Here is a 20,319-nt window from a genome sequence, read left to right as displayed (position 1 = left end):
GAGCTTTTTCTATCTTTGTTTTTCGTTTTGTAAGTTGATTCGTGGTAAATATTAGATCCACTTACGATTTTGCCAGTTACATTTCATACTGAAATATGGAAGAAATCATTTTTGTGTGTGTTTTAATTTGTTGATGAGGGACTCGGTCAAAGTGATATCCTTGTTCTATGATTTCTATCGGTGTTGCATTGCAAGAGATACAAACAACAGAGTCTCTCAAAAGAAGCCAACGACAAGCAACTTGGTGATACCGAGGAAAGGTTTGATTTTCAATATTAGATATTCAACGGATATTCGAAACCCGACATCAGGTCTTGTTTTCAACGACTATACTGTAACCAGGCGTATAGAACGACGCATTGTCTGCTAATGGTTAAGGGACCGTAAATAAATTACATGCCTCAAAGTTAGTAATTCAATAGCTTGTCGTTTTTGTCATATATGTAATTCTAGAAATGTGGAATACTTTTTTGGGCAAAACTAAAGGCTGTGCAACATGCAGCTCCACATAGGAATTAAATGGTATGTCTCAGTCACATGTTGAGAAAGCTATTGGTAATGCAAACTTTTGAATACTTCTCTAAAGTTGTGTAGGTGCTTAACTGGGAAACCAAAGGCTGTGCAATGTTTGACCCTTCTCTCTGAAGAATACAACAGTTATTTGAAGCATCTAGGTTATGTGATCAAGGAGCTATTGAATCTCCAAGCTTTTTTGTCATACTTAAGTAATTTTAGAAAAATATGGAATCATTTCCGTTGTGACGAAAAGAGAGCTGAGTCGGAAGGCAAAGCTCTCGATATACCGGTCAATTTTCGTTCCTACCCTCACCTATGGTCATGAAGGCTTTTTTGCGACCTATTGAGTTTTTAATGTGTAAAGCCAGCTAGAATGAATGATTAACACAACCATATTGATTGATTTGAATATCTGGATAATAGATAATGGAACACTGCTTTCAATCTATGGTCTAGATTCCTTCTTTATGCCCGGTCTGTCTGGAAAATGTATCACTTCACATATAATTGCAATGAAGACCTGCTGAATTATCATGCAGACAGAGACATACACACACGCATACAGAAATCTGTATTTTTTTCCTTGCCAGTGTGTTTCTATAAGGCAGCATCATGCCAGGACAGACAGTGTCCATGGAAGAACCAGTGTGTCTGATAGAGAATGACAGTGATGGGAAGCTGCACGTGGTCCGCAGTGCACTGGACATCCTTGATCAGATTGACCAGCATGTGGTGGTGGTGGCAGTGGCTGGGCTGTACCGCACTGGCAAGTCCTACCTCATGAACAAGCTGGCTGGGAAGAGAAGAGGTGCGCTCATCCGCTAAATAATGTATTCATCTATACTCAAAAGTTCAAACAATATACATAACATTATGCATGACCACTCACCACTTTTATATGGCTATGTAATGATCATAATCAGTTATTATAAAGATAGGGTCATCTCAATGTTAAACAACACGTTTCAGCTTGTGAACAGTGTGGTGAAATATCATTTTCACCACCAGTGTGGTGAAATGATATTTAGGGTTAGAAAGACACTAGATAGCCTGAAACATCTCAAGCACAGATTTGTCCCAAACACATTATGCTTTGACGGGGACTTGGCATTCCGCCATACCCTGTTCTATGTGGAAAGAGTTTCTCTTTCAGTTTTACCCAGTAAATAATGACAACCAGGGGATAGAGCATAGTTCTACAGGACACAATGTTCTAAGTGGGTACATGTCGATTAATACCCCATACAGCTAGGGCCTATAAATATGCTATCACACCAGCTAATAGTTTCTTTTTCAGTCTATCAGTATGATATAAATACATAACAGATAATCAGATAACCAGATTACATTAGCTTTAAGCTGCCCCTTTACAATTCCTTATTTCAACATCTTTAAAGAAAACGATTCCATTTTTAAAAGGTTTTGCCCTTGGAGCCACCATCCAGTCCAAGACCAAGGGCATCTGGATGTGGTGTGTGCCTCACCCTGTAAAAGCAGACCACACCCTGGTGCTGCTGGACACAGAGGGTCTGGGGGACGTGGAGAAGGTGGGACCTTAACTGTGAACACATTTAGACACAGAGTACCAGTCTAAGGTTTGGACAAACCTACTCATTCAAAGGTATCTCCTTATTTTGACTGTTTTCCACATTGTAGAACAATAGTGAAGACTTTAAATAGATCAATATACTTTGTCTTGATGACAGCTTTGCACACTTTGTATTCTGTCAACAAGCTTCACGTGGAAAGATTTTCTTCCTTGACGGATCTAAAACATGAATGTATTTTGATTTGTTTAACACCTTTGAACACTTGTTTGGTTGCTACAAGACTTCCCATGTGTTTTTTCATAGTTTTTGTCTTCACTATTATTCTACATGGTGCAAAATAGTAAAAACAAAGAAATACCCTTGAATGAGTAGGTGCTGTACATGTATTACATTAAACAATAAATGTCTGATTTAATCCATAAATACAATGGATAATAATGTTCACAGTTAAAAAGGGAGACATTCCAATGTTATATTAATTGTAATGGACTTTCCAATACTAATAAGTGATGTCATAAACTGTGTATCATTTCTAATGTATATTTCTGTAGGTCTGGTGCTGTTATGTAATTATGTAATGTCATGTTCTACCCATTTTACTGGATGATGAAGTTCATAAGATATGTATAGGGTGGGTATAGATAGGTGGATATTTACAGGGTGGGAAAGTACTAGAAGTTAACACTTCTGGTGTGGTACTGAAAGTGGTCTGAAAATATGGCTACTGAAACTACTGGGGAAGTGTTTGTCAGAATACTGTGCTAAGGTATACTGTTGAAATACACACAGCAGATTTAATTTAATTCATTGTGGATTTTAAATTAACATCTGCTTCAATCAGACATCAAAGTCATTCTAGAATTGTAAAAAACGTAAGGCTGCGTTTTACACTGTTACCCAATTTATATTTAACTATAGTATGGACAGAATGCCAAAGGGTCCCTTCTGTTGTTTTGGCAGGGTGATGAGAAGCATGACAACTGGATCTTTTCCCTGGCGGTTCTGCTAAGCAGTACTCTGGTGTATAACAGCATGGGAACAATCGACAACAACGCCCTGGAGAAACTACAGTATCCTCAAGCAGGCCAGCCGGCAGCATTTAAACCAGATTTATTATATTTATTATATATATATATTTATAATCACACAGTGAGACAAGGAATCATAAAAGGAATCGGTAGTATGTGGGTTCATGTTATCCTCAACACTTCCCCCTACAGCTATGTGACCGAACTGACAGAGCACATAAAGGTTAAGGCCGACCAGCAGGGTGAGGAGGAATCGTCCGAGTACCTGCGGTACTTTCCTTCCTTTGTGTGGACAGTAAGAGATTTCACCCTGACCCTGGAGGTCAATGGAAGATCAATCACAGCAAATGAGTATCTGGAGAATGCTCTTAAACTCAGAACAGGTGAACCTGGTGAAACTTTTTGAGAGAATGCGAAGTGTGTGGAAAGCTGTAATCAAGGCCAAGGGTGGCTATTTTGAACAATCTAGAATACGAAACTTATTTTAATCTGTTCAACACTTTTTTAGTTGGTACATGATTCCATATGTGTTATTTCATAGTTTTGATTTCTTCAATATTATTCTACAATGTGGAAAATAGTCAAACTATGTTACATGTGGTAAAGTCTCTTTTAAACTGGTTGCTTTAAATCCTGAATGTTGATTGGCTGATTGCCATGGTATATTATATTGTATCACAGGTATTATTACATCATCCCACTTTACTGCTCTAATTGCATTGGTACCAGTTTATAATAGCAATAAGACATCTTGTGGGTTTTCTGATACCAGGTATATACCAGGTATTTTGGCCAATCAGCAGTCAGGGTTCAAACCATCCTGACAGACTGAGGATGCAGTAAAAGGCCATACTCTCCATTGACTTGCATCGGATTTGCTTGACATACTGTAGGGTCTCCAAATGATAGCTACTGGTAACTAGTGGTATATGGCATGCCATTTATGAGTAGCTCAGGCTACTATTTCATCTTTGCAACATTAAGATTACCCCACTATTATCTTGGCATTAAAAAGTCAAACCTAACACACTTCTGGCTATTCATTTCCAGCATGTAGCTCATAGCCGTCTGTTTGGGTGGCACATTCAATTACCAAGTTCTCAGAACCTGGAAAAACCCCACAGAGAAAATATACTTTTGATATTGAAAAAAAAACTGGAATCATTTCAGTTGTACCATAAGGACCTGGGGAAAATTCTAGGGAAGTAGAGAAGATGAGAATGTGCATAATCAAAAAGAAAAAAAAGAAATGATGCTGTAATGCCAGAAAAGGTTGGAGACCCCTAAGAAGGTGTATGTAGTTCAAAGTTCAAAAGATTTGTTTGTTCAAAAGTTACGGCAATGAAATGCTTGGTTTTCCTGCTCCCGACAGTGCAGTTAAAAGTTAGAAAAGTAACAGTAATTATAATTTTAAAAAACAAGATAACACAATCAATCAGTAATAACACTGAACAACAACACACATCAATAATAATAACTATACAACCGTAGTGCAATCTAAAATTGACAGGTGTGCATAGATGGAAGGGAAGAGAGGTTCCTGAGTTGAGCGGCCTTACAGCCTGTGGAAAGAAGCTGTCCCGTAGCCTGTTTGTTTTGGACTGAATACTCCTGTACCTTCTGCCTGTGCACGTGTGTTTAGATATAGATTTTTTAATACATTGGTCCATACAATATTTAAGAAGTGGAGGAGAATGATTTAGCATTTGCTTATACATACTGCACATTCTAGAGGCATGTGTGTGTGTTTGAGAGCGATAGTGTGTGATTTATCATTTGAATATTAGAATTTGAGCATTTTAAGAGAGACTGTTATGATCTTAAATGTTCAATGTGGTCTCTACACACTTGTACTAACTATGTGGACGCCAGATTTCATGCATTTATTTGTTTTGTGCTGCATTTCGTTATTGCAGTAAATCATTTCACCAGACATTTTTACATTTGAAGTTGTTATTATCGATTGATATGCTTCCCCATTTTTTTTCCCCCTTTATAAAGGTTCTAGTAAGAAAGATCAGCTGTACAACCTACCTCGCAGCTGCCTGCGGAACTACTTCTCTCCTCGCTGGTGCTTTGTGTTTGATCGGCCAGCCAACACCGTTAATATGAAGCGTATGGAGGAGCTGAATGATAATGATTTGGAGCCCCTCTTTGTGGAACAGGCCAAGAGGTTCTGTGACCACATCTACACCGAGGCCAAGACCAAGTCCCTGAAACATGGCCTGAGTGTCACCGGCAGGTGTGAGTATTAAAACACTGATATTGAGGATGGAATTAATTTCTAGATGTGTTTTTATTATAAAACAGAAAATACACTACAACTGCTGCTTATACAACAACTTTTATCAATTTCCGCCATTACTACTGATTCTACTACTTCCACTCGGTAGCTTATTTATAATTTAATTATATAACTCTGCCAACTCAAGGAGTGTGGTTCCAGAGCCCAAGCCGTGCGTAGAGGTGATCCCGACTACCTCTAATCGGAACCTCTCAACCTCACGCACTAACTCAGGCTCCTTCCCCGCCAGCGAGGTGACATTCCACGTCCCTAGAGCCAGTTTCTGTGTCCAGAGATCGGGTTGTCTAGGCCCCTGCCTTCGACTGCCGCCCGATCCTCTTTGCACCGGCCCCTTATGGTCCCTCCTGTGGGTGGTGAGCCCACGGGAGGGCGGCCCCACGTCACCCGTTCGGGCTGAGCCCGGCCGGGCCCCATGGGGGAAGGCCCGGCCACCAGGCGCTCGCATTCGAGCCCCAACCCCGGGCCTGGCTCCGGGGTGGGGCCCCGGCTGCGCCATACCGGGCGACGTCACGGTACTCAAAATTTTATTCTTCATTAAGGGGTTTTGAACCGCTCTTAGTCTGACCCGTCGCCTAAGACCTGTTTGCCTTGGGAGACCCTACCAGGGGCATATAGCCCCAGACAACATAGCTCCTAGGGTCACTCGGGTACTCAAACCCCTCCACCACGTTAAGGTGGCAGTTCTTGGAGGGGTTTGTCGGAAAAGGGTGGCTTGCCCACTTCAGGTTGGTGGAGAGTGCCTGCCTCAAGTGGAGGAGTTTAAGTATCTAGGGGTCTTGTTCACGAGTGAGGGAAGGAACGGGAGATTGACAGACGGATCGGTGCAGCTTCTGCAGTAATGCAGTCGATGTATCGGTCTGTCGTGGTGAAGAAAGAGCTGAGCCGCAAGGCGAAGCTCTCGATTTACCAGTCAATCTACGTTCCTACTCTCACCTATGGTCATGAGCTTTGGGTCATGACCGAAAGGACAAGATCCCGGATACAGGCGGCCGAAATGAGTTTTCTCCGCAGGGTGGCTGGGCGATCCCTTAGAGATAGGGTGAGAAGCTCGGTCACCCGGGAGGAGCTCAGAGTAGAGCCGTTGCTCCTCCACATCGAGAGGGGTCAGCTGAGGTGGCTTGGGCATCTTTTTCGGATGCCTCCGGAACGCCTTCCTGGGAAGGTGTTCCGGTCCCATCCCACCGGGAGGAGACCCCGGGGAAGACCTAGGACACGCTGGAGGGACTATGTCTCCCGGCTGGCCTGGGAACGCCTCGGTGTCCCCCCGGAAGAGCTAGAGGAAGTGTCTGGGGAGAGGGAAGTCTGGGCATCCCTGCTTAGACTGCTGCCCCCGCGACCCGGCCCCGGATAAGCGGTAGAAGATGGATGGATGGATGGAACTCTGCCAACTTTGTTTCTTGCCATTTTGAGCCTGTAATTGAACCCACAAACCCTGATGCTGAATATAATGAACAGGGCTAATGAAGGCCAGGTTTATGGCTGCTTTAATCAGCACAACAGTTTTCAACAGTGTTAACATAATGGCAAAATCGTTTTTTAATGATTAATTCACCTTTTAATGATAAACTTGGATTAGTAAACACAAGGGCCCATTGGAGCACAGGAGTGACAGTTGGTGATAATGGGCCTCCGTTCGCCTATGTAGATATTCCATTAAAACTCAACCGTTTTTAGAAACTATAGACATTTACATGAACAATATCTACACTGTATTTCTGATCAATTTGATGTTATTTTAATGGACAAAATGTGAAACATTTGAATGGTAGTGTACAGTATCTCTCCCAACTATTGGTATACCAGCTTTCATTTCATAACTGTCTCAATTAAAGTTATAAAATACCCCCAGAAATTATAGGAAAAAAAGCACAGCAAAAAGAGTAACTTAAGTGACCTTGAGTGCTATTCCTCAAACTAGTGCATTTCTGTGCTTTTCATGCACAACAGTGTCAAGAATTTAAAGAGAATAGTCTGACAAACAATTACTCAGTCAGCGAGCAATTTAATTGTCCTATGGGCAAAAAACTGTTGAGCATTTTTAAAGGAGAATGACAAAAATCGTGCAACTAACAGACAGCCCATAATCAGGCCAATAACAACATAGTACCACAGTGGTGTGCAGAACGGCATCTCAAAATGCACAACTCACTGGTCCTGGGTGGGATAATGCAGCAGATGACCACTTTCCACACTTATCAGCTAAAACAGGAAGTGGGTCTAGTGAATGTTAGCGGCCTGCTCACACCAGATGACAACCCAATAGAGTGTCTTTGGGATGAGACGGAACAGGCTATTTTCAGAATAAATATTCAGTCTGCCTGGAACTGCGTGATACCCTCAGCATCGGCCAAAATCTTTACCGAAAATGTATGACACTTTATAGAATTTGCGTCCCAATGAATTCCGTCTTTTCTAGAAGCAATGGTGTCTGACCCTAGATGGATATACCCGAATAAAATGGCCTCTGCCTGCGCATAATGTCTATACAAGCACTAGTGGTATCACCATCACTACTACCAGATGTGCTGATTTCCTGCGTACTCTCTCCTGCAGTGCTGGGGAACCTGGCTGAGGCTTACGTGTCTGCTATCCGGTGTGGTCAGATTCCCTGCCTAGACAATGCAGTGGTGGCGCTGGCCCAGATTGAGAACTCCAACGCCATCGTGAAGGCCAGGACCCACTACCAGAGGGAGATGGCTAGCTGGGTGGCCTATCCTACAGAGACCCAGGAAGAGCTGTCTGAAGTACACAGTTTAGTTGAGAAGGAGGCTGTGGCCATGTTCATGAACAGCTCTTTCAAAGATGAGGACCAGCAGTACCAGTTGGAGCTCATGGTATGGACATAAGTCTATGTGAATGACTCATTCATTAGTGATATGCCTTATCCACCGTGATAAAGGAACTTTCCCAGGATGGCGCAATTCATTACCTCAGTCAAACCAAGATGTTTTGGTACCTTCTGAACTTTCTTTTGTTTTTGCTTTCTATAGAAAGTACTTCAGGAGGAGTATGAGAAGATTTGTGAAAGAAACTACATGGAGTCCAAGAAGGCGTGTGAGTCCAAAATAGAACGCATTTTTGCCCCCATGGAGGAAAAATTAAAGGATGGCTCCTACATGACCCCTGGAGGATACAAAGAGTACTGCCATGACCAGAAACTAAGTATCAGTGAATATAGATCTGAGGGAGGCAGAGGAGTGAAGGTGTGTTTGGGCAATTTCAGGATTTGGGGAGATAACTTGTTATTGTTATATCAATGAAGTTCAAAGGACTGTGCTTTGTGTAAAGTTGAACATAATGTCTGTTGGCTCCAGGCTGAAGAAGTACTGAAAGAATACCTGGAAAGGAAGGACAGCATTGGTTACGCCATCATGTCAGCAGACAAATCACTCACTGATGCTGACCAGAGGGCAAAAGGTGATAGTCGCCATGAACATGCAGATCATGACCAGGCAACAACATTCTTAATGACAACCAAGTAAATGTCTTACTTCTGTTTCCGTGATTCTTCGTCTCCCACTCTGTCTGCAGCCGAGGAAGCGAAAAGGGAGGCATCAGAGCGGGAGACTCGAGCCATGGAGGAGAAGCTGGCTGTCCAGGAGAGATTGATATTGGACCAGCAGAGGACTTATGAGGAGAATATGAACCAACTGTCTGAGAGGATGGAAAGAGACAGTAAAAATGCCTTAGAAGAGCACGATAGAGTTCTGCAGGCCAGGCTCAAGGTAAGCCTGAATGAAACATTTAACCACAGATGTACATTTTACAAACACATGAACAGTATCAACACAGTGTGATGTGTCGTGGATTTGTCTGGTCTACTCTGTGATGTACTATATACTGTTTCATTTCAGGAGCAGAACGACCTCCTCCAGCAAGGATTTAATGACAAAGCACGTGAAATGCAAAGAGAAATAGACAACCTTAAGGGGTTGAAGGCACAAGAAGAAGAGAATAAGCCCTCATTCATGAGAAGTGCTCTGGATAATATTGGGACTGCAGCAGCAATGTTCCTACCTGGAATCATCCCCAAAATTGCCGGAGTGGGTCTGAAGTTCTTTTCAAAGTTGTTCTGATAAAGGTCCTGTGGGGAATGACAAGTGATCTTTTAGAAAAAGGCTGAATTATTTATCTAAACGTTAGTGTCATGGCCAGAGAAACAAGAGCAATTAGTAACCATAGATGCAATCAATTGTTCTTTGCCCTGCTTACCAGCCAGGCTTAGGTTGCTGTTGTTGTGCAGAAAACCAACCCCCTACCAGAATCGTAACCCCTTTGTGTGAACATGCACACACTATATTCTCCACTGCTGTGATGTTTTCCCTTCACTCCATTGTCAGTATTGTCAGTTGTGTCCTTCAGGACAACAGTTGAAATTATACATGTTCTGCATGTTATAATAAAAGAAATTGCTCTTTGGCAGAAGGCACTTGTAATGTGTGCTGTTTGTTGTGTAGTATATTCTATAAGCTCATGTCACCAGTAGTGTATGCCAGTAACGAAAGGAAGAACCGGCAACCGCTGGCCGAAACGCCTCGTTTTTATTAATCATCGGCGGCATTTAGGGCGGTATGCAAAGAGGCAGAAATGTTGAGCGTTTTTCTGGGGATTGAGTCACTGTAATGTCATTCACGTTTTGGTCAACATCTACTCTGACTTGTCATAGGAGTTCGCCAAGTATGTTAATATTATAATTTCAGTTAGTAATATTCATTAATTCATTCATCTTCTTCCACTTCATCCGGGGCTGGGTCGCGGGGGCAGCAGTCTAAGCAGAGATGCCCAGACTTCCCTCTCCCAAGACACTTCCTCCAGCTCTTCCGGGGGGACACCGAGGCGTTCCCAGGCCAGCCGGGAGACATAGTTCCTCCAGCATGTCCTAGGTCTTCCCCGGGGTCTCCTCCCGGTGGGACGGGACCGGAACACCTTCCCAGGAAGGCGTTCCGGAGGCATCCGAAACAGATGCCCAAGCCACCTCAGCTGACCCCTCTCGATGTGGAGGAGCAGCGGCTCTACTCCGAGCTCCTCCTGGGTGACCGAGCTTCTCACCCTATCTCTAAGGGATCGCCCAGCCACCCTGTGGAGAAAGCTCATTTCGGCCGCCTGTATCCCGGATCTTGTCCTTTCGGTCATGACCCAAAGCTCATGACCATAGGTGAGAGTAGGAACGTAGATTGACCGGTAAATCGAGAGCTTCGCCTTGCGGCTCAGCTCTTTCTTCACCACGACAGACCGATACATCGACCGCATTACTGCAGAAGCTGCACCGATCCGTCTGTCAATCTCCCGTTCCATCCTTCCCTCACTCGTGAACAAGACCCCTAGATACTTAAACTCCTCCACTTGAGGCAAGCACTCTCCACCAACCTGAAGTGGGCAAGCCACCCTTTTCCGACTGAGGACCATGGCCTCGGATTTGGAGGTACTGATTCTCATCCCCACCGCTTCACACTCGGCTGCAAACCGTCCCAGCGCATGCTGAAGGTCCTGGTTTGAAGGGGCCAACACGACAACATCATCCGCAAAGAGCAAAGACGAAATCTTGTGGTCCCCAAACCTGACACCCTCCGGCCCCTGGCTGCGCCTAGAAATTCTGTCCATAAAAATTATGAACAGAACCGGCGACAAAGGGCAGCCCTGCCGGAGTCAAACATGCACTGGGAACAAGTCTGACTTACTGCCGGCAATGCGGACCAAGCTCCTGCTTCGGTCGTATAGGGACCTGACAGCCCTTAGCAAAGGACCCAGGACCCAATATTCCCGAAGTTAGTAATATGTGCAACTAAAACTAAACTGAATGTGAAATATCGGTTTGGTACGTGTTGTGATCCAATGAATATAGTCTAGTTTAACCACGCACGTAACTTTTTTGTGTCTGGAACTAAAATTGTAAACTCTGAATTTCCCCCGGGACGGACCTTGGTGCCGTAACTATAGCAACCGAAGTAGCCTAGCAAACTTGATGTAACAGTTATAATGGCAAATGACAAGCCAACCTTATATGTGCCTTCCTTCGTTTAGGGAATTATGGCAAATTCGTTTTGTTACTATATAATTATTGTATGTTGTGTAATTTAACTCCAGTTACTCTGATACCAGCAAATCCCCCATTGTTGCGATAGAGACAAAAGCACGATTTCTGATTGGCTACCGTCCAGCGGCAAGAGGCAAACGATGAACATGGTTGAGCTTCGGCGGTAGGACCAAATATTGTGTGTGTTCCTGTGGGCGGCAGCCGCCTTGCTTCGGCATGCCGCTGTCGCCAGAATAGGAGGCAAAGTTGCAATCGAGGATTTCATTTAACTTAACCCTTATGCCCCCTTTGGGCATTTTTGTCCATTTTGTTTTGTTGATTTGGTGATAATTTTGTCTGTGTTGCATGATTTTTGGGCAGAATTCTTATTTTTAGTTGAATTTCTGAAATCCAATGTCTTTAAACTCTTTCATACTCCGTTTATGAAATTTGCACCCTCTTGACACCTTCATGGACAAAAATGTCTCATTGACTTCCATTAAAAACACTCACTGCCATTACAGTATTAAACCACGCATTCTGTAATGTAAGCATTTCAATTATTGAATGTTTGTTTGTTTTGAGCAGGTTTCAAGTTGTTTAAGAGATTTATGGGAAAAAAGCTGAAAAAAATATTATTGTACAAACATTTTATATCAGTTTATTGTACTTGTACATTTTTGTCCACGAATGTGTCTAGAGGGTAGTAAATTTGAGGAGGGCACAAGGGTTAACGGAGGAGGCAGCGGTGCCACTTTCTGACAGTTGCTCCCCACAAATGTGGGTTAGGGTTGGGGGGGGCACCTGTGTCCTCTTCTAAGCAGGATATATTTTGAGTGTAAGAACCAGGTGATAAACAACATTTATTGTGAGTTTTATATTTTTTATTTTCCCCCCTCAAAGATCCTGGCCTTTTCACAGGGTTTGTCAATGAACTTCTCCGTGAGTCTGTCTGTTCATTAATGTCTGACCGCAGTAGGAGAGCTCAAGGTTTGAACTTGAGTGCGAGCTGTTCCAGTGTTGTCTGCAACTTCTCCTCCTCAGCTGGAGATGACCTGGATGAAGCCAAAGGCAGGTGGGTGGGCACCGCCTTCCGATCTAGAATATTATGAGGAAGAATATGGGTAGCAGATGTAAGCAGTAGCAGGAAGGGATATGGACAGAACCAGGATGTGTCTTAAGAAGGAGAAACGTCAAGCTCAAGCCTCTCCATCTCTGTCTCACCCTGGAAGAAGAGTCCGCTAGGCTGTTTGGAGGCCGCTGCTGAGACAGCCAGCCACACCACCGTGTCAGCCCCCATGGCCTCTGTACGCAGCTTGTTTTTCATCTTAGCATGGAAGTCGGGCATGGACAACTGAACAGCTACAGAGAATTCAGAGCCAGTCAACTGTGTTTCAAGAAATGTTTCAACAAGTAATCATTAAGAAAAGCCAACGGTTTTTAAGTATGCATATCTGTATAGACTTCTGACTTCAGTTTTTCGTACCTGGGGTGTCAGCCCAGCCAGGGTGCATTGAGGAAAAGTGGATCTCTTTATGCTGGGATGCCCATCTCTCAGTCAGTATCACCTGTTGTCTCTGTCACCACAACGAACAGATAATCACTTTCACAGAATTGGACTGCATCCTTCCAATCCTTACCTTCCATCTTCTCTTCCTCCCTCTCTACTGCTAAAGCCACTTTCTATCACTTGAAATTGCAGGCTTCTTCTAACCCACAAAACTATTTTCCACCATCTAACTCCTTAACCCTGACAATATCCATACCTCATTAACATAAGCTTTTTGCACTGACCAAGCTAACCCTCTCAATGTTCTCATCCTCAATCTATTCGCTGCTTTTGGCGTGAATGTTAGCATGCTATGTTCCTCTGATTTGAGCATCTCAGGCTCTGTTCTTGTGCTCTTGCACTGCTTCCTACCTGGCCGATCGCTCCTACCGGGTGGAGTGGAAAGATCAGTGTCTGCCATTCCACCTCTTACCACTGGTGTTCCCCAAGGTTCAGTACTTGGCCTTCTCTCTGTACACCTAGTCTATTTGCTCGGTCATAACCTCACATGGTCTTTCCTTTCACTGCTTACAATACCCAATGCTCAGGAAGCAGCACAGGCACTTGTCCAGGCACTTATATCTAGATTACTGCCACTCACTCTTGGTGGGGCACCAAGCCCTTTCAACCAAATCACTGCCACTCATTCAGAATACAGAGGCCCATCTGATACTCAACCTTCCCAAGTTCTCCCATGTCACACTGCTTCCTCACACTCTACTCTGCTTCAAGGCAATGGTTCTTGCTTACAGAGCAACAACAGCAAGAACAAGAAGCTCTCTCCTCCCTTTGCCGATAACTAATTAATTGATTGGAATGCGCTTGCTACTAAACTGTGAGGTAGTTTCACCTAGCATACTTAAAATGCACGCACTTACTGTAAGTCGATCTGGATAAGAGTGTCTGCTAAATGAATAAAATGTGAAATGTAATGTAAAACGACTGGAACAGAACTCCTAACATCACAATTTTGGTGTTCAGAGGGTTCACCTTCAGAAAAAGTTTAATCTAATCTCCACAGTTGTTTGCTTGATAATGCATTTACTCCAATGGTTTTAGCAACACACCATATTCTTACTTTGTTTTGGGCATAGGCCATAGTGCCATCAAACGTCCCCTTATCAGATTGCAGATTATCCACATCCAACTTCTGGACCAGCATGCCTCCCGATGACACTGTGATCTGGAGGAGATTGGCGATTATCATTGTTACGAAATAACCTGTTCAGACAATTATAGACTATTGAAACTTTTTTTTGTAATAGGTAATATATTCCTTTGATGCCTTTATTCAGACACTAGGCCCCCTGTTGAAAACAAGCACATAATAAATGAATGGGGAGGAGAAGACCACACAACAACCCTTTTTCCTATTTCTAAGGGTTCTCACAGGTGTGACCACGCTGGGCATTGGTCATCTATATGAGGCAGAACATTACTTACCACTCGTGGGTCTTGTTCCAGTTTCAGAGCTGGTATTAATGCTGTGGTTAGGATGAAGGTACCTACCCAAGAGAAAAATAATATTCTAAGAATATGTATCAACCTAAAGGGGGGTGTTGTGCATCGTTATCAAGAAGACATGCCCACTGTCCTTGAGTTAATCTTACCAAGTGTGTTTGTTGCAAAGTTTTTCTCTATGCCTTCCTCCGTCAGCTCTCTCTGGTTTACCATACAGCCTGCATTGTTGATCTGGGGAGACCGAATTATATTGAATACAATCAGTCAATACATCTTATGTCTACTCACTCATATCAATCAAATGTATTTATAAAGCCCTTTTTACAACAGCAGTTGTCACAAAGTGCTTTACAGAGACACCCAGCCTTAAACCCCAAGGAGCAAACAACAGTAGGGTTGAATTTCAGTGGCTAGGAAAAACTCCCTAAGAAGGCTGAATTTTAGGAAGAAACCTAGAGAGGACCCAGGCTCAGAGGGGTGACCAGTCTTCTTCTGGCTGTGCCGGGTGAGATATTAAGAGTCCAACTGGAATAATTAATAAATCTCTCTGGGCAAAAGTATGACCAGGTGGACAAGGACAGGGACAGCAATGGGCCCCCCAAACCAGGTACTCCGCAGGTGTGGACCAGGACCTCATGTCCTCCTAAAGTTTAAAACTGGAGGAGACTGAGAAAAGTTAGAAAGTGCATTCCTCATATCCCCCAGCACAATAGTATAGCAGCGTAACACCTAGGAACTGAGACGGGGGGGGTCCGGCAACAGGGCCCCCGGACAGGGCCCAACAGGTAAGAAATCAATCCACCCACATTGCCAGGCATCAACCAAAGGGACACACACCAACCGCAACCCCCCTGAATGAGGGCATAGTATAGCCAGCAGCGTAAAGCCCAATTGCACAAGTGCGCAACAGAGAGACAACAACAAGCCGGTGACTCTTCCCCCGAAAGGCATTGGAGGGAGGGCATCCCAGTGGCGACGAGAGCCCACCTGGCAAGACAGCAAGGGTGGACAGTATCAAGCCTACTGGTCACCTTCACGCCTGGTCACACCTAATTATAAACCGTGCAGTAGAGATGAGTATTTAGTAGACACTTGAAAGTTTGCACTGAGTTTGCATTTCTAACCTTAATTGGCAAATCATTCCACAGTAGTGGAGCTCTATGAGAAAAGGCCCTACTGCCAGCTGTTTATTTAGAAATTCTATGTACAATTAAAAGGCCTGCATCTTGCGATCGTAGGTTACGTGTAGGTATGTATGGCTGGATCATTTCAGCAAGGTAAGTAGGAGCAAGACCATGTATTGATTTATAGGTTAACAGTAAAACCTTAAAATCAGCGCTAACCCTAACAAGCAGCCAGTGTAAGGACGCTAGGACAGGAGTAATGTGTTCAACATTTTTTGTTCTAGTTAGGATTCTAGCAGCCGTGTGCAGCACTAATTGAAGTTTATTTATTAATTTGTCTGGATAACCAGAGAGAAGACCATTGCAGTAATCTAGTCTAGAAGTAACAAAAGCATGGATTAATTTTTCTGCATCTGTTTTTGATAGAAAGTTTCTAATTTTTGCAATGTTTCGAAGATGAAAATAAGCAACTCGAGACATATTTTATGTTCTTCAAAGGAGAGGTCAGGGTCAAGGGTAACGCCAAGGTTTCTTACAGTTTTTTGGGATACGACCATGTAGCCGTCGAAGTTCACAGTGAGATCTTCTAACAACGCTCTTTGTTTCCTGGGTCCTAAAATTAGCATTTCTGTTTTCCTTGAGTTTAAGAGCAAGAAATTCTCAGTCATCCACTTCCTAATATCTGAAACGCATGCTTCCAAAGTAGCTAATTTTGGGGCTTCTCCATGCTTCATTGAAATATATAACTGTGTGTCATCAGCATAACAGTGAAAATTTACATTGTGATTTCGGATTACATCGCCCAGAGGGAGCATATATAGTGAGAACAATACTAGGCCCAGAACCGAGCCTTGAGGAACACCAAAGCATACCTTTGACTTGTCAGAGGATATGCCATCCACACTAACAAACTGATATCTTTCAGATAAATAAGATTTAAACCAGGTTAGAACATGTCCACGTAGCCCAATATGGGTTTCCAGTCTCTCTAAGGGAGTGATCAATAGTGTCAAAAGCAGCACTAAGATCAAGAAGCAACAGGACGGATGCGGAACCTTTGTCTGAGGCCATTAGAAGGTAATTTGTTACCTTCACGAGTGCAGTCTCAGTACTATGAAACCGGACTGGAGTATTTCATAAATGTTATTTGTCTTCAGGAAGCTATTCAGTTGTTGCGAAACACATTTTTCTAAGATTTTTGAGAGGAACGGGATGTTCGATATTGGCCTATAATTGTTTAATATGTTGGGATCCAGATGAGATTTGTTTAGTGAGTTGGGTACACATCCGGAGGAAAGGGAGCAATTTATTATGTTCAGCATTGGCTGACCTAGCACAGGAAATAGCTCCTTAAGTTATTTTGTTGGAATCGGGTCTAGATGAGAGTTTGTGGTTTTAGAACTCGTTACAAATTTAGTAAATGTGTTGAGCGATATGGTATCAAAAAATTCAAGTGTCCCCATTGACACCTGGTCAGGGAGGTTCAGGAATTTTTTTAGGACAACTGAGATTTTGAGGACCATAACTATTTAAGGAGGAGTCAGTTATTTGTTTTCTAATGGTGATGATCTTTTCATCAAAGTAGTTCATGTATTCATTACAACTAAAGTGAACTTTAGTTGTAACTTTGCAACTGTATCAAAGAGACATTTTGGATTGTTTTTGTTTGCCTCAATCAGGTTGGAGAAATAAGCTGATCGAGCAGACGTGAGTGATTTTTGGTATTGTAGGGTACTGTCTATCCAGTCTAGTCTGAATACTTCCAACTTGGTGGAGCCCCACTTTCGCTCCAATTTTCTGGAGGCTGGACAGGATACCTCCACCCATACACACCAGCTACTGGACCACACACCAGCTACAGGACCACACACACAAGATACTTACCAGTACATGTACCCTGTTGCTTTTTGCAAAGCTTATGGCAAATTCCATTACTTGTCTTGCACTGGACATATCCACAATATGAACATGGACATTCTGTAGAAAGAAAAAGAAAAACAACATTGTAGGAACACTAAAGTCTTTACTGTGGTTGAAGTTGGAAATACTGATTATGGCATTGAAATGTGATCACAAAGAAGTCTTACAGAATTATGTGGAAGTGGAAACCTTGGCAAATGGGAAGAATCTTGGCCAAGCCTTCAGCATATAAACAGTAGTCTTACTAAGCTGACAAACTGGAGGCATAAAATCTCCCAGATATGACTTGCAGAAATGATCAGGCCAGACTCTGCATCGGTTTGACTCAGTCTAAACAAGGCATTCCACAGATGATCTGATCAACAGTATCAAGTTCCACAAACCTAGATGTAGATCATCGCCCTTGAATCATTTGCTAATCTGAAAAGCACTTAGACAGGACCCATGAATAAGCCACACATTAAATGAACCATATTGAACAGGCTTCTAGCCTGTTCAATACCTCAAATAGCTCTCCACTGCTGAGCAGGCAGTCACTGAAAATTGATAGATTTGTTTCACGTTTCTTTAGTGTGCAGAGTGATGACGGACACGTTCTTTCTTTGTGGTAGTAATTCCTCCTCACCTGGTTTTTACTAAGTTCGATTATGTTTTTTTTCGCCTCCTCTGCCCGTTCCTTGTTACGACACACCAGGTGGATGGTCCCTCCTGCGTAGGAATAAACCACAACACTATCATACGCTGGTAAACTAGTTACCTAAAACAAATCTTTACAGACTGTCAGTCTGTAAATCTATACAAACCTTTATGAGACCTCACCTTAACAGTGATTTTGCCTGGACCATTTGACACTTAACATCACTGTTAATCATTATCTAATGTATCACTCACACTGACTGCAGAGGAGTCTAAAGTGGAATGCATAGATTACCTGCACGGTGGAATGGTACATTGGTGACAGTAACAATATATTCACTGTTGTATGATTGTATCCAACTCTAATTGGACATTGTTGCTTTGTACACTGTGGCCACTTAATTAAGTACATCCACGTAATACAAGGTTAAACCCCCTTTGCTTTTCAGCCAGATGGAATTCTTTGGGCCATGGATTCTACAGTCTTAAATTGTTGCGCATTTGATATCGAGGGGCTTAATGTATGTCAGGAAAACGTTCTCCATGCCACCAGATGCCAGTTTTTATTTTATTTTTTTAGCTGAAAGGAGTAGTATCCAGGATGGTGGTCTACTGAAAGATTCCATCTCGGCCAAGGACCAATGTGTTGGTTGTCCTTGTACCACACACAAAGTGGTTTAGGTCACTTAGCTTTGCCCATTCTAACGTTCAATTGAAAAGTAACTGAATGCTTGCATGCCTCTCAGTCTGCTTTTTATAGCAAACCACAATCCGTTTTAGTAAACTGGGCACCTGATGAACTGGCAACTGAATGTAAAATACCTCTCTTGGCTATTTCATTGGCAGTAGCTTTTCCAATGCCGCTGTTGGCTCCAGTGATCACAAAAGATCTACCAGTCAGGTTCACATCCAGGTCCCCGGGATTAAAATGCTTAGCTGCTGCTTCATATCCACTTCTGTAGAACACAAAAACAAGACAACCAGTTGTACATTTGAACATGATCCCCTGCAACTTAGCAACCGTAAATCATGGCATCTACCTACAGCACATCGGAAAGTGTAATCTCACGCACCGTATTTAAACAATGTTCCCTATTATGCAGTGAAGTGGCATGTATGCAGAATCGCAATTTCTTTCAACAAATTCCAGAAGGCTCTGGCCAACGAATATACTAAATACTCACTTTGTGTATTCTTGAAGTCCTTTAACGAACCAAACGGCATTTCTGTAAAATGACATATTTTGAAACAAATATCAAGTAATAAGTTGTCAACGTCTAATTAAGTGTGGTTATAGCTATGCTATCTAAACTGTACCGGGAAATGTTTTATAACTAACTAAGCTAGCTAATAGCTAGCTACGATTTCATAATAGACCAGACACTCCCCTTTTGCGTTCACATTGAGAAAAGGGAGTTTATACACTGAGCGGCGGTATACCGGGCTATAGAAGGCAATTTGGACAATAGGGCAAATTGCCCCACTTAATCAGCTAACAAGGCATCGGCTCATTTCTATATATTCGAATGGTTACATATGTAACGCAAATCACACATTTTATCAAAACAATTCCGCATGGGAACTAGGTTTCAACCACACATCCTCAGGTAAAACGGGCAAGTTAAACGAATCCCCTAAATTGTTGTCTGCTCTGCTCTGGGTTGGGCAATGCAATGACTTTGTTTGAATGCCCGGTATTCTTGGTGGGCAGTGTGTAGATGTAAGAACGTTCCTAAAATCTTCAATATCAAATCTTCAATATTTATTTCCTCTCACCCAGTTTTTATTTTCCTTTCACTCAACGTTCAAAACGAAATCATACAATTATATACAGCAACACATGAAAGTGAAAAAGCTAAAACCACTGCTAATTAAGAACAGTTTTTGGAGTATTAGTGTACAGGAAACTCGGTAGAACACCTTGACTGTCCGAACCGCTGATACTATGCTATTAGTGTAACGTACGAAGTACAACTGGATATGTCTTTGTATATTATATATCTCCACGATCTTATAGTTGTCAGGATGGCCGAGTGGTCTAAGGCGCCAGACTCAAGGTTGTACCTTCCTCGTAGACGGGTTTTCTGGTCTCCGAATGGAGGCGTGGGTTCAAATCCCACTTCTGACAATCTTTTTCTTCTAGGATATACGCAATGTTGGTTGCGAATTACGAGTTTATTTTTCCTCTAGAATGTATAAATTAACAGCAAGAAAATA

At 42.8% G+C, this 20,319-nt stretch overlaps 2 protein-coding genes across 2 annotated transcripts; one reads left to right on the top strand and one right to left on the bottom strand.

The window, feature by feature from the left end:
• The first annotated feature begins 36 nt into the window (after positions 1–36).
• LOC105016309 (guanylate-binding protein 1-like) lies at positions 37–9,824 on the top strand. Its single transcript, XM_010880034.5, has 11 exons — positions 37–260; positions 1,107–1,324; positions 1,936–2,063; positions 3,027–3,136; positions 3,287–3,477; positions 5,096–5,338; positions 7,953–8,233; positions 8,390–8,602; positions 8,714–8,816; positions 8,931–9,124; positions 9,254–9,824. The coding sequence occupies exons 2-11, from the start codon at positions 1,129–1,131 to the stop codon at positions 9,473–9,475; spliced, it is 1,881 nt and encodes a 626-aa protein (XP_010878336.2). The 5' UTR covers positions 37–260; positions 1,107–1,128; the 3' UTR covers positions 9,476–9,824.
• A 2,280-nt stretch (positions 9,825–12,104) lies between these two features.
• dhrs12 (dehydrogenase/reductase (SDR family) member 12) lies at positions 12,105–19,499 on the bottom strand. Its single transcript, XM_010880038.5, has 10 exons — positions 19,287–19,499; positions 18,925–19,058; positions 18,092–18,174; positions 17,431–17,523; positions 14,572–14,653; positions 14,405–14,466; positions 14,040–14,144; positions 12,899–12,989; positions 12,637–12,774; positions 12,105–12,510 (listed from the first exon to the last, which is right to left on the bottom strand). The coding sequence occupies exons 1-10, from the start codon at positions 19,340–19,342 to the stop codon at positions 12,398–12,400; spliced, it is 957 nt and encodes a 318-aa protein (XP_010878340.1). The 5' UTR covers positions 19,343–19,499; the 3' UTR covers positions 12,105–12,397.
• Between the last annotated feature and the right edge of the window lie 820 nt (positions 19,500–20,319).

This window comes from Esox lucius, chromosome 16 (genome assembly GCF_011004845.1).
Source record: "Esox lucius isolate fEsoLuc1 chromosome 16, fEsoLuc1.pri, whole genome shotgun sequence".
Taxonomy (NCBI): Eukaryota; Metazoa; Chordata; class Actinopteri; order Esociformes; family Esocidae; genus Esox; species Esox lucius.
The sequence above is the reverse complement of the archived record's forward strand: the minus strand, read 5'-3'. Positions and strand labels throughout refer to the sequence as shown.